General features: G+C 38.8%; 1 protein-coding gene across 1 annotated transcript in view; it reads right to left on the bottom strand.

Moving 5' to 3' along the window:
* LOC108436682 overlaps positions 1-27787 on the bottom strand; it is a 41969-nt gene that overhangs the window by 13244 nt on the left and 938 nt on the right. Inside the window, exons 2-11 of the mRNA XM_037544624.1 lie at positions 25789-26091; positions 24919-25191; positions 24297-24599; positions 23878-24180; positions 22971-23243; positions 22162-22473; positions 21743-22045; positions 1480-1752; positions 683-985; positions 264-566 (exon numbers count right to left, since the gene is read on the bottom strand). Coding sequence (XP_037400521.1) covers positions 264-566; positions 683-985; positions 1480-1752; positions 21743-22045; positions 22162-22473; positions 22971-23243; positions 23878-24180; positions 24297-24599; positions 24919-25191; positions 25789-26091 — 2949 coding nt within the window. The remainder of the gene's footprint in view (positions 1-263; positions 567-682; positions 986-1479; positions 1753-21742; positions 22046-22161; positions 22474-22970; positions 23244-23877; positions 24181-24296; positions 24600-24918; positions 25192-25788; positions 26092-27787) is intronic.

The following is a 27787-nucleotide window of genomic DNA, read 5'->3' as shown; positions in this document are numbered from 1 at the left end:
CATAACGCTGGAAGCAGATACACCTGAAGTCCCATAGTAAATATTGGTGTGTGTTCTAGTTAGCCACCATCAAACAGACCTCTTTAACTTCTATTATTTGTTCTATGTCTGTTACTAAACAAGCAAACTGCAAGAAACAAGCCTATCAAACATACATATCAACAAACCATCTGATTGTGGGGGGTAAAGGTGAAAACTGAGTGCTGGTCTGAAAACAGTCTTAACTACAAATTATATTAAGAAATGAATGGAAGTGACTTTACTCTTAGATGGTGAGCTCGTTCTCGGCTGGAGGTCATTCTGTATGTTGGCGTCTTTGACTGCACAGGTGATTTCTGCACTGTTGTACTGCTGTCCAGTCACGGTTAAGTAGCTGAGGACAATCAGTGTGTTGTCATTTTTGATGGTGGTCATACTGTTGCCTTCTATGTACTGACCACCGTTCACTTTCCACATGACATAGACATTTGCCAAATCAGAGCTGCTGACCTCACAAACCAGGGACACCGAGTCAGAGTCACTGACAGTCTTATCCGGCTTGTAAATGACAATAGAGGGACGTTGTCCTACATGAGAAAAGATCATATTTAATTTAGACGATACAAGATAGAAGATACACACATTTCAGAAGAAGTGTTTTAATACCGTCTAAGAAGATTTGACTCCAGTATAAAACACTCACCTCCTCTTTTAACACTGATTCTCTCAGAAGTTCTTGAGGTGGAGCAAATCACTTCTGCGCCTGAAAACCAGACGGACTCTTCAAGGGTCAGTGTGCTAGTTTTGGTAAATGCTGATCCTGCCTGTGTAACACCACCAACACGAACATCGCCAGTTGCTGGGCTCCGACCTCCAGCTGTCCATGACACTGTAGCTCCTTCCACCTCCTTCCTACTATCACCAGTTAAGACACACTCGAGTACTGCTCTCTGGTTTATAAACAGCTCCTTTGCTGGTGGTGGATTGATTTTCAGAGATGACTGAACTATATGAACAAGAAAAACACATAGTATTAATATTATCAAGGACAACAAAGTTAAACAGAACCAGAAATTAGTTGATTGTGCATTAATATCAGTATATATTGATGTACAGCACTGTGCAGAGTCAGAGAACACTATTTATTTATTTAATTTCCTGTCAACGGAGGAATTAATTAATTCATTTTTCTGGAGACATTTCTGAGGAGAGTACAAACAAGATGTTCACCTTGCATAAGGAGTCTCCAGAAATAGAGTTAAAACCATTAATAAAAGAAATAGAAAGAATTAGACTACTAAAAGCCATGCAAGACCATGTGGAAGACCACAAAAACTGTCCCCATCTGATAAACAGTACTTTAAGCTGTCGTCTATAAGAAAGAGCAGAAATGTAATAATTCTGACTTTTGCACAGTAGTGTATATTCATATATCTGGTAAAAATATATCTGTGTTTGAAATGAATTATGACTACATAAGCGCAATAACACTAGATTTACCTCTAGATGACAGATTATCTGAGTATTTTTTGCCCCCGTGTGTGACTTCACAGGTGTATTTGGTTCCCGGGCTTGAAGATGCCAGATTTGCTTCGAGGACACTGACCGCTCGGTAAGAACCCGAGTCATTTTCTGTAGTTTTCCAGTCCCGTCCTCGGACTTCACGGTCATCCTTTTTCCATTTTATCCTCAAGGACTTTGGGTAAAAGTCCTCAATGATACACATAATGGACTGGCCAAATTCCACCAGGCGGATAGTTGGTGGAGAGTTTGCTATAAAATAAAGAAAAAAATAGTTTAATTTACCTGCAGTAAATTTCCAAAGATGAACAATACAAAACAAACACTTAGACGTGATGGTGAGGACGACCTATTCCAGGAAGACGCTTTCAGATATATTGACTGTCATGTCATTCGTGCTACATGCATTTATACCTTTATCTACAACAATATGACTCACTTCAGGTTTGATTATAAGCTCTAATGATTTATACAGCTGGGTATTAAATAATACGCAATGATCAACATAGTTTAGACTTAGGCCTAGGTCTCCATATTAACTCCCTACTCTAATAGAAGATATAGGGGTAAACATTACTAGAGCTCTGCTACATAATATTTGCATAAACATGCCAGAAACAAGTAATGGAAGATGTTATATCCTGTTATGAACTGTCTAGACAGACTGTATTCAGTATATATCAGTGTCTTGTTTCCATTACCAGTAACTGTTATTACAGATACCATAACGCTGGAAGCAGATACACCTGAAGTCCCATAGTAAATATTGGTGTGTGTTCTAGTTAGCCACCATCAAACAGACCTCTTTAACTTCTATTATTTGTTCTATGTCTGTTACTAAACAAGCAAACTGCAAGAAACAAGCCTATCAAACATACATATCAACAAACCATCTGATTGTGGGGGGTAAAGGTGAAAACTGAGTGCTTGTCTGAAAACAGTCTTAACTACAAATTATATTAAGAAATGAATGGAAGTGACTTTACTCTTAGATGGAGAGCTCGTTCTCGGCTGGAGGTCATTCTGTATGTTGGCGTCTTTGACCGCACAAGTGATTTCTGCACTGTTGTACTGCTGTCCAGTCACGGTTAAGTAGCTGAGGACAATCAGTGTGTTGTCATTTTTGATGGTGGTCATACTGTTGCCTTCTATGTACTGACCACCGTTCACTTTCCACATGACGTAGACATTTGCCAAATCAGAGCTGCTGACCTCACAAACCAGGGACACCGAGTCAGAGTCACTGACAGTCTTATCCGGCTTGTAAATGACAATAGAGGGACGTTGTCCTACATGAGAAAAGATCATATTTAAATTAGACGATACCAGATAGAAGATACACACATTTCAGAAGAAGTGTTTTAATACCGTCTAAGAAGATTTGACTCCAGTATAAAACACTCACCTCCTCTTTTAACACTGATTTTGTCAGAGGTTGTTCTTTGGTCCACTGAAGTGGAGCAAATCACTTCTGTACCTGAAAACCAGACGGACTCTTCAAGGGTCAGTGTGCTAGTTTTGGTAAATGCTGATCCTGCCTGTGTAACACCACCAACATGAACATCGCCAGTTGCTGGGCTCCGACCTCCAGCTGTCCATGACACTGTAGCTCCTTCCACCTCCTTCCTACTATCACCAGTTAAGACACACTCGAGTACTGCTCTCTGGTTTATAAACAGCTCCTTTGCTGGTGGTGGATTGATTTTCAGAGATGACTGAACTATATGAACAAGACAAGCACATAGTATTAATATTATCAAGGACAACAAAGTTAAACAGAACCACAAATTAGTTGATTGTGCATTAATATCAGTATATATTGATGTACAGCACTGTGCAGAGTCAGAGAACACTATTTATTTATTTAATTTCCTGTCAACGGAGGAATTAATTAATTCATTTTTCTGGAGACATTTCTGAGGAGATTACAAACAAGATGTTCACCTTGCATAAGGAGTCTCCAGAAATAGAGTTAAAATCATGAATAAAAGAAAAAGAAAGAATTAGACTACTAAAAGCCATGCAAGACCACCTGGAAGACCACAAAAACTGTCCCCATCTGATAAACAGTACTTTAAGCTGTCGTCTATAAGAAAGAGCAGAAATGTAATAATTCTGACTTTTGCACAGTAGTGTATATTCATATATCTGGTAAAAATATATCTGTGTTTGAAATGAATTATGACTACATAAGCGCAATAACACTAGATTACCTCTAGATGACAGATTATCTGAGTATTTTTTGCCCCCATGTGTGACTTCACAGGTGTATTTGGTTCCCGGGCTTGAAGATGCCAGATTTGCTTCGAGGACACTGACCGCTCGGTAAAAACCCGAGTCATTTTCTGTAGTTTTCCAGTCCCGTCCTCGGACTTCACGGTCATCCTTTTTCCACTTGATACTGAGGGGCTTTGGATAGAAGTCCTCAACGATGCACATTATAGATTGACCAAATTCCAGCAGACGGATAGTTGGTGGAGAGTTTGCTACAAAAATAAAGAAAGGGTTTGATAACTTAACTCCACAACAATTCGCCACCTCAAAGCATGCACTTGCTTGATTGTATAGATATTATCCATATTGCATGTATTTGTACCCTTATCCACAACAATATGACTACCTTTAAGATGTCAGCTCCAGTGATTTATACAGCTGGATAATGAACAATAGTTCATAATGGACATGATGTATAGTTTAGACTTAGACTACCATATTAAGTCCATACTCTTATAGAAGATACAGTTGTAACACTTTACTTGAACTCTGCTACTTGGTTGACATAAACAAACCAAAAGATGCCATATCCTGTGAGTTGCCCAGACAAATCTTCACAGTAATATAACAGTGCCATGTTACCAGTAACTGTTATGACAGACAGCATTATGTTATTACAAGTCTCATAGTAATGTTGCCGGTGTGCTGTAATTAACTGTCATCACATCAAACATTATAACACCTGTTTTGACAGTTATCAATTATAGTAACAAGACACTTTATTATTGCTGGACATTATTTGTCATGATGACTCATGACAGCATATAGCGTATGATGTTTTTTGCATTGTTGTTTCTTGTTAGCAGTGTTCATGTAATGCACTATTTTCCATTTAACATGACCAAGTGACTTTTGCTGTTTTATAAGTTAAAACAGTCATTATTTTTGCTTATTAGCCATTAGCTAAAATTATTCGCATACTGATTGACTACATGTGTAAAAGGAAGGAAAAGGGCCATATAGCAAAAGCAAACAAACCATAAATGTGAAAACTGTAAATTATGTTTCTGAAAGGCAGCTATGACTTTTAATATCTGTTTACCTTATAATATTGTCCAATACTATTAAATCATATATATATATATATATATATATATATATATATATATATATATATATATATATATATAAACTAAATATCTATATTTTTTGTTCAAACATGACAATTTGGCATAATACCTCGCCATGGTTGCACTGTGGTGATCAGACGTGGTTGCACTGGACTTCGTCCTGGAAAAATAAGACAAAAAAAGTTAAAGTTAAAGTTAAAAAAAAACCCAAACTTTTTTCTCTTGGGTAATGTCACAGTCCAGCCAGTGTTACAGGCTGAATGACCTATTTGTGTCAGTTAGATCTTTGGCTTGATGTTTCTCACTCAGTGGACAAGAGAGCAAGAGAGGAATCATTTGATTTCACAACAAAACAGGCAGCATACCAGCCTTTTTTCAATAGTAAATACACGGATCAGAATTTTTTTTCCAATCAATGAAATAAAAAGGCTTGAAACAAGACATGATGAGTGCAGACAACACAACTTATAAACATATAATTGCAATGAATTATGATACAATTATTTTCTTTAACGAAAGGTTCTGAAGAGTTACCCCTTAGGGTAACCACCCCAGGAGGGTTACTGCCCCAGTAACATTTTAGTGCCTTTTTCTCAGATTGTAAAACATTTTGCTTGGTTATACAAGAGATTTGAACTGTTGAGAGAGCTCAAACTTTCAAGGCAACATGATTTTTGAGTTTTCTCAACTTTTGTGGCCATCACTCGTAAGGTTCATGTGTTTAGTCAACTTGAACAAATGCCTATTAAAAATACACACACATCTTCTAAGCTGCTTCTCCTTCTGGGTCGTGGGGGGTGCTGGAGCCTATCCCAGCTGTCACTGGGCAGAAGGCAGGATACACCCTGGATAGGTTGCCAGTCCATCGCAGGGCAGTTTTAAAAATATATTTTTTTGTAAATGGGGAAATAGCGTACCTTATATTTACAGCCACTGGAAGATCATCCAGAATGACTTACAGCCTAATCACGTAACTAATGCAATGTTAGGAGTCTTGCACAATGGTTCTGTGCAACACAGGGAATCAGACTTCATGACTAAATCAGGCCCAACAAACATTTGTGCTTGGGGCCAATAACTTGATGACCAGGCCTGCGCACTACACCCTACCAGCTGCAAAATATAAACAGGAATTTAAATATAATTAGAGACATGAATGCGTTCAATAGAAATGACAATTAAAATATCACTGATTTGATCTTAACATTGCCATTTGAAGAGCACAGTAGTTAACATATTTACTTTCCATCCATCAGACTAGTGTTTGATTCTCCACTCAGGTGGACATCATGCTGCACCAATAAGCCTCACTGGCTGTGTTTTTGCCAATCCGACTGAATACAATCAGATTACAGATTCAGACCGAGGTGTTTTATATGCACACTCTATTCAAAAATCTGATGGAACATCTTCGTTTACATGCTCACTACAAGTAATCTGATGCAAAATGACCACATGCGTGGAGTAGCTGAGAGTAAACATTACCATGACAGTGAACATCGCGTGAGGTCCAGTCAGATTGAGATGAGCAGCAGTGAGCAGTGCTTGTGTTTTTAATAGCTTTAAACTGATGTCAGACTCAGAAAAACGACCTTCACATGTACTTACAAAGGAAGCGGTGAGAGGAAGACATGTTCTGAGACACATAAGCTGGACATCTGTCCCATCGCCATCTTTTAAAGATCAGAGCATAAACTTGTCTCCTCTGCAAAAAGGGTATCCTCGTTCAATCGGATACAAACTGATCACTGACCTCTCACGGGTGTGGAACCGCTTTGTTGTCCAGCGGGATGCTCCACTCGGCACGTCAATGTTTTTTCCTTCCACTGTTCTTGCTTGACCCGCACGTGGCTCACTGCAGTGAACTTGCCGTCCGGCGCCTGCACAGCCGGGTACTGGACCGCGTCACTCACCGTCCCGCCGCTGCCATCAGACCATGAGAACCTGAGAGACTCAGCGGGAAAGAACCCGCTCGTAAGGCAGCCGAGCGTCACGAAGCCATCATCAGAGGGAGAACACTGAGAGACCACGAAAGGAACGCTGGGAGCAGACTGAGAGGCTGAGAGAGAGAGAGAGAGAGAGAGAGAGAGAGAGAGAGAGAGAGAGAGAGAGAGAGAGAGAGAGAGAGAGAGAGAGAGAGAAAGAACGAGAGAGAGAGAGAGAGAGAGAGAGAACGAGAGAGAGAGAGAGAGAGGATGAGAGGGGGGGGAGAGAGAGAGAGAGAGAGAGAGAGAAAGGGAGAGAGAAAGGGTGAGAGAGAGACAAAGAGAGAGAGAGAGAGAGAGAGAGGATGAGAGGGGGGGAGAGAGAGAGAGAGAGAGAAAGGGAGAGAGAAAGGGTGAGAGAGAGAGAGACAAAGAGAGAGAGAGAGACAGAGAGGGAGAGAGAGAGAGAGCGAGGATGAGAGAGGGGGAGGAGAGAGAGAGATACTTTTCAGCTACACCTGACTTCCTCATACAGTACCACTGTTCCTCTCTTGGCACCCTATCATATGCCTTCTCTAGATCCACAAAGACACAATGTAGCTCCGTCTGACCTTCTCTGTACTTCTCTACCAACACTCTCAATGCAAAAATTGCATCTGTGGTACTCTTTCTGGGAAGTACAGTAACGGGAAAAAATATTAAATCTTAACCACCAAGTTTTAGGTTAAATGAACCGCAAAGCTATTAAATGATTAATAAATAAATAACGAATAAACATTAAACCCAATGAATCCATCAACTCCGCTCATCAAAGCCCGTCTGCGCTGGAGAACACAGGAACCAATCACACACACAGTGAAGCCGTTACTGAAGATCTCAGTCTGGAGCCTTTCAGTAACAGCGCATGCGCGTGTGAGCGTGTAGGCTGAGCACTGCGAGGCTATCAGATGAAGAGCGTTTCGGGTTCATAGACTGGGATATATTTTAGTTACTGGATCCAAAAGAAGCTCATCTCTAAAAGATTTCTCGAGCTCTCATCGCACCAACATCCGGAGAAACTGCAGCCTTTAAAAGTGACTTTGCTGAAAATAAGGGCTCATTCCGAGCACTGAGAGACACTGAGGCTCATCATAGACCGGGGGCAAAAGTTTGGGCACCCCTGGTCAGCATGGTTTGTTGATGAAGTGAAAAGAAGTCCACATTTTAATGCACAGTCAGCGTTTAGTTTGAACACAATCTCAGCACAATTTCTATTGTATTTTTCTTTCAACTTTTTAAACTCAGCAAGTAAATAGAAAATGTGGACTAAAATGTGCAGAATATCATATTTAGTGTGTTCTCCATAGAGAGCTGTAATTTGTAATTGTAATTTTTGTCAGTTACTGAAAAATAGTTCATCGTCTTTGTTTTAGGTTTTTAACTCAACGACTGATCTTTGTTTAAATGCACAAATCAGACACTGCAACAAATTAATAAAGTTGTGCTTCGCAATCGGCTGAAATGTTAGTGAGACAAATCGCACACCTAAATTCACTTATATTTCTCTGGAGATTATGATGATTTTAGACCCCACTCTATTTTAAATAAATGAACAGAATCAGTGAAACAGAAATGAATCTCCACTGATGAAGGATTATTTTTGAATTATTAGATTAACCGTTGCTCTACAGGAGTTAATCCGGGCAATTTTAACAAAGATCCGGGGCTCAGTCCAGTTCATTGTAGAACTGCTTTGGGAACCGCCCCCAGAATCTTTGAATGAACCTGTAAAATGTGCAGCTGCTACTTTTTTATGTAATGTGAGGGTCTTCACATCAACAGCAGCAGTGCTGTCTGGCGCGTCTCATAAACACAGTCATAAAAGAGAAAAAGAACGAATCACTGTTTGGAACAGAAAATGAAAAATGCTAAAGGTCAAGAACGGAATTTTCCCCCAATAATGACTTTAATAAAGGGCTCTGCTCATTTTCTCTCTCCACATCAGTCTATTCCACACCTCCTCTCTGACGTCCTGCTAACAGAGCAACAGCTCCTCTACAGTTTTTATACATTTTAAAAGCTAAACAGTCGTTCAGTAAAACTTCTCTACCCTAGAATTAAACTAGAAACAAGGTTTGAAACATTAAAGATCCGCTGAAGCAGCGCGTGCCATCCGGGTCATTCAGCGTCCTGATAAGCATTGTTAGAGGTCAGCAGGGCGACCCGAGCCCCACTGAATATCAGATAAACATGTAAGTGACCTGCTGCCTTAAACTTTTTAATATGACTAAACTATGAGTTCAGCGAAAATAAAACACAGTAGCTGTTCTGTTAACTGAATCTTGGAGGTTCAATGAACTTGAACATTTGAACCTGCCAGTTTACTCATTTTTTACGGTACAGTACATTTGCCTTTTTTACAGATATTTCTGGCGCTTACAAATGTTTCCTTGCTTCTCTCTCACCACACACACTCTCCTGCACTCACTCTCTCTTTCTCAGAAAGAGAGAGAGAGAGAGAGAGAGAGTGAGAGAGAGAGTGAGAGAGTGTTTGAGAGAGAGAAGCACAATCACTGTGCTAAAACTGTAGTTCACTTATTTCAACAAATCAAATTTATGTAGAGCCAATCATTTCATAACCTGATCGCTCTCTCTCACACACGCGCACGCACACACACACACACACACACACACACACACACACACACACACACACACACACACACACACACACACACACACACACACACACACACACACACACAGAACTCTTCCTTCTTGCAATATATGCAAAGCATGTTCATCTTCATGTATTTATTTTTTGTAATTTATTATCTATATGGTAAACTGAGATAACCAAATGATGCAAATGATGCAAAATGAGCAAAAAGTGCTATAAACTGATCCTAGCTAAATAAAGTCAGCATTTTGCACTACCTACCTGCTCGGCTATGTCCTCATCCTCCTTCAGCAGCCTTTTTATTCTTGTCTTTTCTGTGCCTCCTTGGTTTTTGCAGTTCTTGCTAGGGATGTCCATCTTCACAGGAAACACACATGAAAATTGCTGTCTCAGCAATGCAGCACCAGGTTCACAACGTCACACTGAATTTGATATGCTAATATTAGCTTCTCATTTGAATGTCTGCTCCATTTTAAATAGATTGGGGGTTGCAGTCTAGAATCCATACAGGTGTCTGAATGTAACTGCTACATCATTTAAGGTGGAATGGGAAATGAAAATAAGAAGCTAACGCCAACATCATCTAACCTCCATCCACTGTACCAGACTCAGTTACGATCAGCAAACCAGGGCTTGTGGCAGAAAACAGTCATTTAAAAATGATATAATTTATTGAAGTCATGTTAGACAATATTGAAATTGTCACGGAATGAAAGGGACAACATCGTTGTTGGTCCTACTTTTCATATTCAAAGACCAAGGGCCTGAAACAGAAGATGTATAATATAGTAAAGTGCTCTACAGATATAGACATATACATATGGTTAAAGATATAAATACAGATATTGACACATACCTATATCTATATTCATATATAAGCTCCTATGAACCACCTTAAACATGCAAGGTGACAATTTTTTTTTGTCCAGGGAGCTTATCTATGAATATAGATATAGGTATGTGTCAATATCTGTATTTATATCTTTATCCATATGTATATGTCTATATCTGTAGAGCACTTTACTATATTATACATCTTCTGTTTCAGGCCCTTGGTCTTTGAATATGAAAAGTAGGACCAACAACGATGTTGTCCCTTTCATTCCATGACAATTTCAATATTGTCTAACATGACTTCAATAAATTATATCATTTTAGAGAATTTCCTGTAGACTGGGATTTTTGCCACTGCTAGTAGATCCGTATGACCATATGCTTTGATACACCTGCAAATTCAGCTACTTGCTTCACACTCTGGCCTTTGGCACACCAAAATGCAATCACTCCTTTTGGCCAATCATTAATATCTGCATTGCAACTCATTTTCCACACATCGAATGAGACATTCACTGCACTGTACCACCTCTTCTCAATCTATGAATCCCATTGCACACCCCACAGGTATTTATAGCCTGATCATCTTTGTGCAGTGCCATCTGCAATGGCCTGAAGTTATTACCACCTTAATCATGCAAGGTGACTCATTTTTTTATCTGGAGAAATTCCATATGTTTATATACATTTATACACATATGTATACAACATGTATTTTTTTGTATTCTAACAGTTATTAAATTTTAATACACCTTTTTTTATTTTCTGAGTTTAACATGTTGGAAAGAACAAAACATAAGATGTAAAATGTGCCTTTACTTTTGCACAGCCCACATTTTATGTTTTATATTTTTCCTATACGTTCATTTCCGCAAATAAACAGGGACACCCAAACGTTTGCATACAAATGTATGTCAGAGCAAAGAGCTTAACATAATGAGAGTTCAGTGTATTCGTGCTCTTTCATCTTGTTTGATGTTTCAACACATTTTACATAGGTTTTAATAAAACATATTTAGTATAACCCATTAATATTGTATTACTTTACAAAATCAATGCAAAACATTTTCATTTATTTTATTCTTAAACTAGGATGAAAGTACAAGAGTAATATTTTCACTCATACATTTAAACACATATGAAGATCAGCAGAAAACAGACAGATTTTAGGAAATATGGAAGACAACATTCACTGAATTTCTCCCTTTGTGCTCCTTTCATAATTATTTAGTCTGAAAAACAGAAATAAGAAAGAGAAATTACACAGATACAGTGACTTTATTTCAGCCATTGAACTACTGGTGAACTTTAATTAGTTCCCATCATAAAAATGAATGGATTTTTCAAAACATCTTGAATATCTTGACCTTGAACAAGCTGAGGACAGTGCTGTAGACGAGAGAGAAGAGGAAGAGGAAGATGAAGGATGAGGCGGTGGACCACAAGCTGTTGAACTCGTCCTCCTCCAAAGTATCATTATTGCATTGAACATACCATCCTGGATCTGGTTGTGGAAGCTCCTTTGAAACACACACCTCCTTCTCTGAAACACATATATTGGTCAAAGGTGTGTAAAGAACACGACAATATTAAAACATAAGCATAAATTATAACAGGTACTGTATAAACATAGCATGTGTATGTCATGTGTTACTGATTGTAGTTTATGATTAGTACAAAAAAAACAGAACATTACAAGAACATTTTTTTTTGTTTTGTTTATGATTATCAGATCTGAGACATAGAAAGGCTGGTATGGCCAGATATCATATAATATGTAAAATTTTTATGTTTTTACATGTTTTATACTTTTTTAAAAGCAAACTGTGCTCATAAACCTGTCATAATGGCTATGCAACAGAGAACACCACCCCCCCCCACCCCCAATTTGTGTATATGGCAATAAAGCTAAATTGAGCTGAATACAAGTGTAATTTGCCATTGTGCTGCCTATCTCATCCAGATCTCTCACTCTAGGTTGGTGGTTGTTGGGAGCCGTGCCCAGGGTCAGATTACTCTGTACTGGGATTCGAGCCCATAATGTTTTATTTTGTGACTGTGCTCTGTTACTACTGTAATATTGCTAATGTATTTAGTCATATATGGATTATTACATAAAATGGATTTACATGAATGGATTCTTCTGAGTTCGTTGATTGCATGAAACAATTAAAGAGAGCAAAATAAAGGTTTGAGTAAACTCTTCCCAATTAATGATGGACTATATGATGTCAAATGCAATTGTGCTGATTTATTGTTTGAAGAATAATAATACTAATAAATGCAGATGTAAAAGTAAGCTCATATTTATGAAGGTCAAGCCTGATTAACAAATAATTTTACATAAACATTTCAGAACATTTAATCTTATTTGCTCTAAAACGCTTTATTCATACGAAAACACTTAACAATGAACACAAGCAGACCATGAACAAAAACAGAAAGCGAAAGACCACAACAACGTCCATCCAAGACACAGAACAAATTGAAACATGCAGACGCCAGGGTGTAGATTTTATATCAGGTCAGATTTTATATATTTTTTTAGAACTTTTTCATGACTGCATCGTAAGCATGTTGTTATGTAAATAATTACAGCATTTTAGCCTGGTTGGATTTAGAGGAAGGCCCATGCAACAACAAAAAGCACAAAAACAAGTAAACACAGAGATACAAAACACAAAGGGATCACAACAAGCAACATCTCAGGCCGCTCAGGTGAACAAGAGAAGCATCTCAATCAGCCAGATACAGCTGCAGTGATGTTTCCTGAATATCTCGGTCTGAGAGGACACTCAACGACAATCTGACGCAGGACATACAGGACAGTTGACTTTACTGTTAGATGTTGTTTCTGTTGTTGGTGTGTTACTGCTCTTCATGTTGGCATCTTTGACAGCACATATGAATGTTGCACTGTTGTAATCCTTTCCAGGCACAGTTAAGTAGCTGAGGGCAATCAATGCTTTGTCCTTTTTGATGGTGGCTGTGCTGTTGCCTTCTGTGTACTGACGACCGTTCACTTGCCACATGATGTAGACATCCCCATTATCAGAGCTACTAACCTCACAAATCAGGGACACTGTGTCAGAGTCACTGACAGTCTTATCGGGCTTGTAAATGACAATAGAGGGACGTTTGCCTACATGGAAAAAGATCATATTTAAATTAGAAGTTATATGTGATACACACATTTCGTTTTAATATAAGTTCAGTAGATTTGACTCCAGTATAAAACACTCACCTCCTTTTTTAACACGGATTTTCTCAGGGGCTGTTTGGTCTCTTAAGGTGGAGCAACTCACTTCTGTACCTGAAAACCAGACGGACTCTTCAAGGGTCAGTGTGCTAGTTTTGGTAAATGCTGATCCTGCCGGTTTAACACCACCAACACGAACATCACGAGTTGCTGGGCTCCGACCTCCAACTGTCCATGACACTGTAGCTCCTTCCACCTCCTTCCTACTATCACCAGTTAAGACACACTCGAGTACTGCTCTCTTGTTTATAAACAGCTCCTTTGCTGGTGGTGGATGGATTTTCAGAGAGAACCGATCTACAGTAAAAAACAAAACACACATATTAGTAATGCTACCTTGCACCGCAATTTTAAATAGAATTTTAGGTCAATTAACTGTACATTGATATCTATACATGTTATTGTACAGTGCTCTGCAAAGTCAGAGACCAGGCTTCATTTATTTAATTTAATGATGTTATTTTTCGGGAAATATTGCAGAGCAGATCAGATTATCTTACTATTATATGTAGGTTATGAAAGATGCTGGAACATTTAATGTAATTTAATATCTCTCTTATTTTTTCTTTCTCACATCTTAACATAAGCAAGTTACTTTTTTTTTCAAGTTACATATTGTTTTTGAGTCAACAAATCATATAAAATCTGCAAAAGTAATCATTTTTGTTGATTATAAACTATTAACTACAATGATTCACTTTCTGATTGACTACATGCATAAAATGATGGAAAAGGGTCATAAAGTAACAGCAAATAAACCATACATGTGAAAAGATGAGTGTCAACGCCGTTAAAAGGCAGCTCCAACTTTTCATATTTGTAAACTATTTTAATAGCGTCCAGTACTACTAAATCATGATGTTTAAACCAAATTGATTTTTTTCCCTTTGTAAAAAACACAGAAATTTCACAAAATTCAAAAAAGAAACCTCTACTAGTAGGTTGCTGTGGTGGCGCTGTGATCTTCTCAGTGGGTCTTTCTCGAGTTGGTTCTAAGGAAAATATGACAAATTGAAAAGTGTAAAAAAGTTGTTCTCCTGGGTAATGTTACAATCTAGCTAAAGTTAGAGTTTGAATGACCTATTTGTGTTAGATTAGGTTTTTGTCTTGCTATTTTTCACTCAGTGGACGAGAGAGTGAGAACAGAACCATCTGATGCCCCAACAAAAAAGGCAGCGTTCTATTTTAAGTAGTATATAAAACACTTTGCTTGGTTGTACAACAGATTTTAAGTGTTGAGAGAAGTCAAACTATCAAGGCAACATGATGTATTTAGATTTTTGAGTCTTCTATACGGCCGCTTTTGTAGTCACCCATACTAAGGTTCACTTGTTTAGCCAACTTAGAACCTCTGATGTGAAAAAAATGCACTTTGCAGCTTCCTCTTTCTTGGTCAAAATGGCAAAATATCTTTACCAGGAGTTGGCTGTGGTGGCCCTGTGGTCTTCTTAGGTATTGTTGGTTGTACTGGACTCGATCCTAGGAAAAATAAGAAGAAAGAAAAGTTTAAAGGGTTGTTAATGTCACAATCTAGCTGAAGTAAGACAGTTAGAATGACGTATTTGTGCGAGATTAGATGTTTAGGTTGCTTTTTCTCTCTCAGTAGAAAAGATGATGAGAAAGGAACCTTGGCTGATGGTGTCTTAGGATTGGAAGAGGATTAGCGGTGAACTTAGTTCAAGTTCAAGCAGCAGCATTTTTACTGACCACTTAATTACAAGATTGATTATTGTTTGTTGTTTATTTACCTGACACTGTACTGTAAGTGTATGTTTTCCTTCTAAGGGCTGGGGGAGAGGGGAGTTAGCTGCATGGGTTGTCAGATCACTGACCTCTCACGGGTGTGGAACCGCTTTGTTGTCCAGCGGGATGCTCCACTCGGCACGTCAATGTTTTTTCCTTCCACTGTTCCTGCTGGACGCGCACGTGACTCACTGCAGTGAACTTGCCGTCCGGCGCCTGCACAGCCGGGTACTGGACCGCGTCACTCACCGTCCCGCCGCTGCCGTCAGTCCATGAGAACCTGAGAGACTCAGCGGGAAAGAACCCGCTCGTAAGGCAGCCGAACGTCACGGAGCCATCATCAGAGGGAGAACACTGAGAGACCACGAAAGGAACGCTGGGAGCAGACTGAGAGGCTGAGAGAGAGAGAGAGAGAGAGAGAGAGAGAGAGAGAGAGAGAGAGAGAGAGAGAGAGGGTGAGAGAGTAAGAGAGAGAGAGAGAGAGATAGAGAGAGAGAGAGAGAGAGAGAGAGAGAAAGAGAGAGAGAGAGATAGAGAGAGAGAGAGAGAGAGAGAGAGAGAGAGAGAAAGAGAGAGAGAGAGAGAGAGACATAGAGAGAGAGAGAGAGAGAGATAGAGAGAGAGAGAGAGAGAGAGAGAGAGGGAGAGAGAGAGAGAGAGACATAGAGAGAGAGAGAGAGAGAGAGAGAGAGAGACAGAGAGAGAGAGACAGAGAGAGAGAGAGAGGGAGAGAGATAGAGAGAGAGAGAGAGAGAGAGGGAGAGAGAGAGAGACAGAGAGAGAGAGACAGAGAGAGAGAGAGAGAGAGAGAGAGAGAGAGAGACAGAGACAGGGAGACATAGAGAGAGAGAGGGGGGGGGGTTGAATTTTAAATAAATAAATAAATAACGAATAAACATTAAACCCAATGAATCCATCAACTCCGCTCATCAAAGCCCGTCTGCGCTGGAGAACACAGGAACCAATCACACACACAGTGAAGCCGTTACTGAAGATCTCAGTCTGGAGCCTTTCAGTAACAGCGCATGCGCGTGTGAGCGTGTAGGCTGAGCACTGCGAGGCTATCAGATGAAGAGCGTTTCGGGTTCATAGACTGGGATATATTTTAGTTACTGGATCCAAAAGAAGCTCATCTCTAAAAGATTTCTCGAGCTCTCATCGCACCAACATCCGGAGAAACTGCAGCCTTTAAAAGTGACTTTGCTGAAAATAAGGGCTCATTCCGAGCACTGAGAGACACTGAGGCTCATCATAGACCGGGGGCAAAAGTTTGGGCACCCCTGGTCAGTTTTTCATCTGTACAATAGAATCACTGCGGTAAACAGATAAATAAACACCGCGTGCAGAAAGCGCATCAACGCTCTTAATAAAGTTCCACTTTACAATCAGCTAAAACATCACTAAGACCAGTCGCACATCTGATCACACTGTACTCTAAATAAATGAACAGAATCAGTGAAACAGAAAGGAAGAATCTCCACTGATGGAGGACTATTTTTGTATTGTTGAATTAAATGTTGCACGGTAGGAGTTCATCCGGGCACTTTGTTCTATTTCAGTAAACCCTTCAGCAGTGGGACATGTGAAGATCCGGGGCTCAGTCCAGTTCATTGTAGAACAGCTTTGGGAACCGCCCCCCAGAATCTTTGAATGAACCTGTAAAATGTGCAGAATTTTCCCCCAATAATGACTTTAATAAAGGGCTCTGCTCATTTTCTCTCTCCACATCAGTCTATTCCACACCTCCTCTCTGACGTCCTGCTAACAGAGCAACAGCTCCTCTACAGTTTTTATACATTTTAAAAGCTAAACAGTCGTTCAGTAAAACTTTTCTACCCTAGAATTAAACTAGAAACAAGGTTTGAAACATTAAAGATCCGCTGAAGCAGCGCGTGCCATCCGGGTCATTCAGCGTCCTGATAAGCATTGTTAGAGGTCAGCAGGGCGACCCGAGCCCCACTGAATATCAGATAAACTTGTGTTTCCCGGACAGCGGCTGCTCGGGTTGGGCTGGATTTAAATCACTCATTTTTATGCAGACTGTAAATCTCATTTGGAGTTAGTGAAATAAAATGAGTGACCTGCTGCCTTGAACTTTAATAATTTAACATTAATGAACTACAAATAATGAGTTCAGCGAAAATAACACACAGTCACTGTTCTGTTAACTGACTATTGGAGGTTCAATGAACTTTTAAACTAGAAATTTCAGGCACTCTCACATTTTCTTTCCTGCAATCTTAACTCTCTCTCTCTCTCTCTCTGTCTCTCTCTCTCTCTCTCTTTCTCTCTCTCTCTCTCTCTCTCTCTCTCTCTCTCTCTCTCTCTCTCTCTTTCTTTCTCTCTCTCTCTCTCTCTGTTCTCTGTAGAGGATTTGTTTACCTATTTTCACATAGAAAACCAATATGTCATTGTTCATATTAAATTTAGATTTAGATGAAACTTGTTATTATTATTTTCTTGGATTATCCTACATAATAACATTACCACTATGATCATTTTGAATAATTGTATTAACTATTTACCAAATTAAACACTGTCCTATTAAAATTAAGCATATATTGAGTTGAACACATCGTATGAATACTGAATATATTGCAAGTTTCAAAAATGTTCCTAAATGAAATAAAATATATATTTACTACACAGATACCTCGGTTTCAAAGTTATGTTAGGTTCATTATTGAATGGCCTAATTGTACAATGTGGTTTAACTGTTGCAGAGGGCCGCATTTTATGATCTGTATTTTTTCCAACATGTTCAATTCAGCAAATAAACAGAGGCACTCACACTTTTGCATTGCAGTGTGTATCAGTGTAAAGATGTACTTTCCTTTGGTTTGTAGTTTCTCTACATTTTGTCCACACATTTAGAAACATCTTTATATACTTATAAAACAAAAATTCAGTATAATCCATGAATTTGTATTGCTTTAAATCCAAAGGTTTTTAAATTTTTATTTTTTCATTTATTTCACTCTTAAATGAGGGTGAAAGTACAGGATTTACATCTTCGCTCACAAATTTAAAAACACAAAAACGCAAAAGATCAGCAGAAAACAGATTGCAGGAAAAATGGAAGACAAATGGAAGACAACATCTGGAAGACAACATCTGGAAGATAACATCTGGACGACAACATCTGTACTCCATTCATCATTATTTCATCTGAAAAACACATAAGAAAGAGAGCCTGTAACACACATGCAGTAGCCACTTTAACCGTTTAACCTCTGGTTAACACGATGTTCTTATAGTTACTTCATAAAAGTGTTAAACAGAACGATATTGATCAGCATGTGAGTTCAAAAGGCATTCATTTTTCAAAACATTCTGAATATCTTTACTTTGCAAAGGCTGAGGACAGTGCTGTAGATGAGAGAGAAGAGGAAGAGGAAGATGAAGGACGAGGTGGTGGACCACAAGCTGTTGAACTCGTCCTCCTCCAAAGTGTCCCCATCACATTTTATATACAATCCTGGATCTGGCTGTGGAAGCTCCTCTGAGACACACACACACACACACACACACACACACACACACACACATGCGCACATTAGTAAAGGGTAAAGGGTGCGTCACACTTTTACTTATTGATAAAAACCAAGACGGAAAATGTGAAAACATTGAACCATAAACAAACATGTATGAACATAACAGCATGTGTATGTATTGTGTAACTTAATGTAGTTTAAGATGAGAACATAAAACAGCATGTTACATGACAAAAACTGCCTTATTAGCTATTTTTTAGTTTATAAGTGTTGGATCTAAAACATGCTGATATAGTCAAATATCAGATATTATGGAATCTTCTTAATTTTTTATTTAAACCACACTGCACTAATTTCCTTGCCTTATTATTTATGCACCAGAAAAGCAGCCATAATGTGTCTCATTATATTGTATATACCATATATAAGATGAAATTTAGTTGAATTGACTTCAATACAAGTAAAATTGGTCCTTTTGCGGTTTAACTCATCTAACCTGCCCACTCCAGGGTGGTGGGAGTTGGGAGTCAGGCTCAGGGCAGAGCCCATAGAACCCTGTATTGGGACTTGAGCCCACAACCTTCCATTTAATGGGAGGTATCTACTCTCATAATGCTAATGCACCTAGCCATGAATTGATTATCGTATAAATTGCAGATTCTGTCTTGACTGCAATATATTGGGCACAAAAGAATTAAACAATTAAATAAAGGTTCATAAAACTGTTCCAAATGAAAGATGGACTATATGATGTCAAATGCAAGTATGCTGATTTATTGTTTCAAGTGTTGCAAGAAAAATAATACTAATAAAAGTGCAAGTGAAGCTTTTGGGAAAATCTATCAAACATAATCTAAAATGCCTTGTGTGAGCATATTACAATGAACACAAGCAGATCATGAACAAAAACAGAGACAGCAGAAGACAGAGCAGAACAACGTCCAACCAAGACAACAACACATTAAAACATGCAGCGGCCAATGTGTAAAGTATAAGGACAGATTTTACAATATGATTTTCATTATTGCATCATAGCCATTGGATTATATGAATAATAACTGCACTTTGGACTGACTGGATTTAGAGCATGGCCCATTCAACATCATACTGCAAACAAAAAGCACAAACAACAATAAACAGAAAGATGCAAAACATGCAGGAGGCAACACAACAAAGAGCATCTCTGACCATTCAGCTTAACTAGAGGAAGCATCTCAATCAGCCAGAAAGAGCTGCAGTGATGCTTCCTGACCGTCTCAGTCTGAGAGGACACTCAGCGACACTCTAACACAGGACATACAGGACAGTTGACTTTACTCATTGATGTTGTGTGAATTATTGGTGTGTTGATCATCTCCATGTTGGCATCCTTGACATTACAAGCGATTTCTTCACTGTTGTACTGCTTTCCAGTCACGGTTAAGTAGCTGAGAACAATCAATGTGTTGTCCTTTTTGATGGTGGTTGTGCTGTTGCCTTCTGTGAACTGACCACTCTTCACCTCCCACATGACGTACAAATCTGTGAGATCAGAGCTGCTGACCTCACAAACCAGGGACACCATGTCAGTGTCATTGACAGTCTTATCCGGCTTGTAAATGATAACAGAGGGACGTTTTCCTACATGGGAAAAGATCATATTTACATTAGAAGTTGCAAAAGAGCAGATACACATTTTTTTTAAGGTCATCTAAAATTTGACTCCAGCAATAAAAGACTCACCTCCTTTTTTAACACGAATTTTTTCAGAGATTTCTATTTCATCCCTGCTGGTGGAGCACATCACTTCTTCACCTGAAAACCAGTTGGACTCCTCAAGGGTGAGTGTGCTAGTCTTGCTGAAGAATTGTCCTGTCTCATTAAACAGGTTATGTACTGCACCAGATGGTTGAGTTTTGCTTCCAACTGTCCATGACACCGTGGCTCCTTCCACCTCCTTCTTAATATCACCAGTTATGACACATTTGATTATTGCTTTTTGGATAATAAAGAGTTCCTTTGCTTGTGGTGGATTGATTTTCAGAGAGAAATGGGCTACATAAAAAAAGAAATGTGTATTACTAATACTAGTAATAATTAGGACAGTAATTCAAGGTCAATTGACAATGCATTGATATCCATAAAAGTTGGTACAGAGTCAGACAGCACCTCACTATTTAACGTCTGTTTAACAAAAACATTTCATTATTCATTTATCAAGAAATAATTCAGATGAGATGAAATGCAAAATAATCCACTTACATGAGGAAAAATATGGTTAAAAGAAAACTAGAAAATAATCGAGATACTAGACAAGAAAAAGTGAAATCAAAGCTGCTGGTGATCTCCAAATAATGGACTGACAACTGAAGAGTCCAGACCTCAACATGACTGAATGTCTTTAGGATTACTTGGATTGTGATAAGCAGTAAAAATTGGAAGCTTTGATAAAGATAAACGGTGGAATTAAGAATATTGTTATATTTAGGTGTTGAAGCTTCTGCTTTTACTCCTGATACTGAAGAAGTGAAAAACTGAGGTTAAGTTTCAAATAAATTAAATAAGTTAGGGGTAGTTTCTGACATTTCTCACTCTATAACCATAACAGCACTAGATTACCTTTAGATATCAGATTTTCTGAGTTCTTTCTGCCATCATGTGTGACTTCACAGGTGTATTTGGTGCCTGCTTTCGAAGAAGTTCGATTGGCCTCGAGGACACTGACTTTTCTGTAAGAACCCGAGTCATTTTCTGTGGTTTTCCAGTCTCGGCCTTGGACTTCACGGTCATCCTTTTTCCACTTGATACTGAGGGGCTTAGGGTAGAAGTCCTCAATGATGCACATTATGGATTCTCCAAATTCCATCAGACGAATAGTTGGTGGAGAGTTTTCTATAAAATAAAAAAAAACTTGCTTAGACTCTGGCAAATAAGAAAATTGAGTCTTGTTTGTAGAACACTCTTAACTACAAGTTATTTTAGGAAATGAATGGAAGTGACTTTACTCTTAGATGGTGAGCTCGTTCTCGGCTGGACGTCATTCTGCATGTTGGCGTCTTTGACAGCACAAACGATTTCTGCACTGTTGTACTGCTGTCCAGTCACGGTTAAGTAGCTGAGGACAATCAGTGTGTTGTCATTTTTGATGGTGGTCATTCTGTTGCCTTCTATGTACTGACCACCGTTCACTTTCCACATGACATAGACATTTGCCAGATCAGAGCTGCTGACCTCACAAACCAGGGACACCGAGTCAGAGTCACTGACAGGCTTATCCGGCTTGTAAATGACAATAGAGGGACGTTGTCCTACATGAGAAAAGATCATATTTAAATTAGACGATACAAGATAGAAGATACACACATTTCAGAAGAAGTGTTTTAATACCGTCTAAGAAGATTTGACTCCAGTATAAAACACTCACCTCCTCTTTTAACACTGATTTTCTCAGGGGCTGTTTTGTCTCTTGAGGTGGAGCAAATCACTTCACTACCTGAAAACCAGACGGACTCTTCAAGGGTCAGTGTGCTAGTTTTGGTAAATGCTGATCCTGCCTGTGTAACACCACCAACACGAACATCACGAGTTGCTGGGCTTCGACCTCCAGCTGTCCATGACACTGTTGCTCCTTCCACCTGCTTCTTACTGTCACCAGTTATGACACACTCGAGTACTGCTCTCTGGTTTATAAACAGCTCCTTTGCTGGTGGTGGATTGATTTTCAGAGAGAACTGAGCTAAAACAGAAAACAAAACACTATTAATATTAATAAGGAAAGCAAAGTTAAGTAGATTTGTAATTTAATTGAGTTAGCATTTAAATTTGTACATATCGATATGAAGTCCTCTGCAAAAATAACACACCACTCAATTTTCCTTTCTAATTAAGAAAATCAAGTTATTCATTTTTCAGAAGATAGTTCTGAGCAGGCTAGACTAAGGATAATCTAAATGTGCAATTTTAGTCAAAGGAAGTGAAACAAGAGAAAAGTTTACAAAACTGGCCCAAACGAACAGCAACTGAATGATATGAGTCTGACACATTGCGTGGCTGTGGTGAAGCTTTACTAAGAATTAGATTACATGTATCGTTTGCTCCTGACACTGAATACTGAATAACTTAATGGCAGTTTAAATGTGAAGTGGCCCCTGACGTTGCACAGTCCTGTATAATTATATCTCCTGTGTGTTTAAAATGTATTATGACTGCATAACCATGACAGCATTAGATTACCTCTAGATAATAGATTTTCTGAGTATGCTGTGCCCCCATGAGTGACTTCACAGGTGTATTTGGTTCCCGGGCTTGAAGACGTTAGATTTGCTTCAAGGACACTGACAGCTCTATAAGAACCCAAGTTGTTTTCTGTGGTTTTCCAGTCCCGGCCTCTGACTTCATGGTCATCCTTTTTCCACTTTATTTTCAAGGCCTTTGGGTAGAAGTCCTCAATGATACACATAATGGATTGGCCAGATTCAACCAGATGGATTTTTGGTGGAGATTTTGCTGTGAAATAAAGAAAAAATTGCTTAATTTAACTCTGTGGGAAAACATTCAGATATTCTGACTTGAATGTTATGTATAATACATGTATTTGTACCCTTATCCACAGCAATATCACTAACTTTTAATTTCACTGTAAGCTCCAATGATTTGTACAGTGGAATAATAAATAACATTTAACAAGCCATGTTATTCATACTGTAAACTTAGGCCTAAAGCTCTGTATCAACTCCCTACTCTAAGAGAAGACACAGGCCTAACACTTTACTAGCACTCTTCGACTTAATATTGACATTACCATGCCAGAAACATATCATGGAAGATGTCATATCCTGTCTATAGTTATTAAGAGAGATTTTCTTTAGTATAAGAGTGTTATGTTATGTTTTCATTACTGGTAATTGTTATGAAAGATGCCATAATATTTGACATATGTACAGCTTATGTCACATAGTAAATTTTGCTCTGTGCACTAGTTATCCATCGTCAGGCTTCATCTGATGCATCTGTTACTAAAGAAGCAAATTCAACAACCTTATCTTGGCTGATCGTGGGGGGTAAAGGTGAAAATTGAGTGCTGGTCTGAAAACATTTTTAACTACGAGTTACTTTAGGAAATGAATGGAAGTGACTTTACTCTTAGATGGTGAGCTCGTTCTCGGCTGGAGGTCATTCTGTACGTTGGCGTCTTTGGCAGCACAAACGATTTCTGCACTGTTGTACTGCTGTCCAGTCACGGTTAAGTAGCTGAGGACAATCAGTGTGTTGTCATTTTTGATGGTGGTCATTCTGTTGCCTTCTATGTACTGACCACCGTTCACTTTCCACATGACATAAACATTTGCCAGATCAGAGCTGCTGACCTCACAAACCAGGGACACCGAGTCAGAGTCACTGACAGGCTTATCCGGCTTGTAAATGATAATAGAGGGACGTTGTCCTACATGGGAAAAGATCATATTTAAATTAGACGATACAAGATAGAAGATACACACATTTCAGAAGAAGTGTTTTAATACCGTCTAAGAAGATTTGACTCCAGTATAAAACACTCACCTCCTCTTTTAACACTGATTTTCTCAGAAGTTCTTGAGGTGGAGCAAATCACTTCTGTACCTGAAAACCAGACGGACTCTTCAAGGGTCAGTGTGCTAGTTTTGGTAAATGCTGATCCTGCCTGTGTAACACCACCAACACGAACATCGCCAGTTGCTGGGCTCCGACCTCCAGCTGTCCATGACACTGTTGCTCCTTCCACCTCCTTCCTACTATCACCAGTTAAGACACACTCGAGTACTGCTCTCTGGTTTATAAACAGCTCCTTTGCTGGTGGTGGATTGATTTTCAGAGAGAACTGAGCTACATGAAAAAGAGAACTGCACATTAGTAATTCTTTTATGGAAAGCAAATTTAAATAGTTATCAGTTTATTTTTACATATTGATGTAAAGCAATGTGCAGAATTCAGAAACCAACCCTTCTTTCATTTCATTTCCATTAAAAATGGTCATTTTGTAAAATGTTTTTATCTTTGAGGAGGTATTTCTGAAGAGACATAATATAAGATCATTTACTTCCCTAAAAACAGGAAATGTCTCAAGACACTGAAAATAGATTGGGGGTCTCTGAGGTTTACACAGTATTATTTTGCCTACATCACCATGACAGCACTAGATTACCTCTAGTTGACAGATTTTCTGTGTACGTTCTGCCCCCGTGTGTGACTTCACAGGTGTATTTGGTTCCTGGGCTTGCAGATGTAAGATTTGCTTCAAAGACGCTGACCGCTCCGTAAAAACCTGAGTCATTTTCTGTGGTTTTCCAGTCTCGGCCTCCGACTTCACGGTCATCCTCTTTCCACTTGATACTGAGGGTCTTTGGATAGAAGTCCTCAATGACACACATTACGGATTGACCAAATTCCTCCAGACGGATAGTTGGTGGAGAGATCCCTAAACAATGTAATAAGCGTAAAAAGAGAAAATTGTGCTACTGAACTCTGTGGCTAAACACCTAGAATAAACAATACAAAGCATGCACTTAAATGTGAAGGCATGGATGAGATTTTCCAGGCAGACTGGGGTTTGCTCCTACACTCAGAAACCATGCCCTGTACCAAAAAAACTTCTTGAGACACCTAGTGCTACATTAGTTCACCTATGTAACATGATTAGGCCGGAAGTTGTTCTGTACAACAGTGTCTGCCAAATTCCTATTAGCCATTAATCTTTTTCTCCGAATTTTTTAAATTTTCCTGACGGCTTGTTGGATGAACAAATCTAATCTCTTTAGTTCTGCGTTGAAGCTATAAGGCTAATGTAGATAACACGCAATGGAAAATTGTTGGCCTAATGTTTTGGTTACAGAGTTGTTTGTTCTTTGTATGTTCCTAAAAAAGCAAAAGAGCAACTTCTGTAGCTCTTTTTAGCAATCAGCCTAATTGGTGGTTTGAATGATGTAGGTTTAGTTGCCTTATTCTTGTGTTTTTCAGTGTGTGTCTCCATCTACTTTTGGAGGGAGTTAGCTGCATGGGTTGTCGGACCACTGACCTTCCACTGTTGTGTGTTTGCTTCCTCGTCCGGCCGGATGACTCACTTCGCAAATAAAATTTGTGGCCTTTCTCGCGGGCTTGACACGCATGTGGCTCACTGCAGTAAACTTGTTGCCCTGTGCCTTCACAGCCGGGTACTGGACCACATCACTCACCGTTCTGCCACTGCCATCAGTCCACGAGAACCTGAGAGACTCAGTGGGAAAGAATCCACTCGTGATGCATCCGAGTGTGAGGAAGCCATCATCAGAGGGAGAACACTGAGACACCACGAAAGGAGCACTGGGAGCAGACTGAGAGGCTGAGAGAGAGAGAGAGAGAGAGAGAGAGAGAGAGAGAGAGGTTCATAAACAACAAACACATATGCAGTATAATACAATATTCACAGCCAGGGTCGCACTTAATATTGATAATTATTTTACTATAAAGTATCTTGTTTGTAAGTACAATAAGGGCTAAAAATGTCCGATCAAATTCATAAAAGCTTTAGGTTTAGTGAAGCATAATTGTTCTTAAATACATAATAAAAATGAGTAATTAATAAATATTAAACCCAAAGAATCCATCAATTTCACTCAACAAAGCTCGTCTGCACTGGAGAACACTGGAACGAATCACACACACAATGAAGATTTCAGTTTGGAGCCTTTTCAGTAAAGCTCATGTACTATGCAGTCCTAGAAAAAAATATAATAATTGTTACTGATGAGCCCAGATTTAAACCCTACAGATAATATTTGGTCTCACATTGAACACAAGCTAGCTCGGCAATGTTCTTCAACTGTTTAAAGCCACCAGTGTGGAGTGGATAAATACTGACTCTTCTTTCTATAAGAGTTTGTCTGCAAATTTACACTCAAAATTTCGACATTTAAAAAAATCAAAAGGAAAGCTCTCTCATATTACTTTTCTGTTTGTTAAATTATTCGTTGTTAAGACCATTTAAAGCGTATTTATGGCATGATAGGCTGAGCACTGTGAGGCTATCAGATGAAGAGCGTTTCGGGTTCATAGACTGGGATATATTTTAGTTACTGGATCCAAAAGAAGCTCATCTCTAAAAGATTTCTCGAGCTCTCATCGCACCAACATCCGGAGAAACTGCAGCCTTTAAAAGTGACTTTGCTGAAAATAAGGGCTCATTCCGAGCACTGAGAGACACTGAGGCAAAAGTCTGAGCAACCCTGGTCAGCATGTTGTGTTGATACGGTGAAAATAAGTCCAGATTTTAATGCATTTTTAACTGTTTTTAATCTGACTGTACAGTAGAGTTACTGTAAAACAGTTCATAATTCTGAGTTTTGGGTTTTTAACCCAACGATTTTGTTTTAGAAACTGCACCAAAAAAAAAAAAAAAAGAAAAATGCACAAATCAGACGCTGTATCATATGATAAACATGCAAAAAGTGCATCCATGCTCTTATTAAAGCTGCCCTTCACAATTTGCTGAAATATTAAAGAGACGAATTGCACATCTGAATAAACTTATATTTCTTTGGAGATTATGATGATTTTAGACCCCACTTCAGTGAAACAGAAATGAATCTCCACTGATGAAGGATTATTTTTGAATTATTAGATAAAACGTTGCTCTGCATGAGTTAATCCGGCACTTTTAGCAAACTTTGTTTTTCATTTAATCTTCTTGTCCTGCAAAGATAAATGCTCTTTTTAAGCAACCCCTTCAGTAGCTCCAGTAAACATGCAAAGATTGAGGGCTCCGTCCAGTTCATTGTGGAACTGTTTTATAGTTTCACCCCTGAGAATTTTTTTTCTTTAGTAAAAAGAATGGTTCTCTTTAGAACCATGAGCTCTATATAGTTCTGCTACTGTTACAAAACCTTTCCAAAAGGTTCTTTATAGAACCATACACAACACATTCTATATCAATCTGAAGAACCATTTCACCGGGCAAAGAGTTCTTCAGACTGATACAGAATGTGTTGTATATGGTTCTACATAGGAGTTTTGGAAAAGTTTCGTTACATAGCAGAACC

The sequence above is a fragment of the Pygocentrus nattereri genome, chromosome 14 (assembly GCF_015220715.1).
Source record: "Pygocentrus nattereri isolate fPygNat1 chromosome 14, fPygNat1.pri, whole genome shotgun sequence".
NCBI lineage: Eukaryota > Metazoa > Chordata > Actinopteri > Characiformes > Serrasalmidae > Pygocentrus > Pygocentrus nattereri.
The sequence above is the reverse complement of the archived record's forward strand: the minus strand, read 5'-3'. Positions and strand labels throughout refer to the sequence as shown.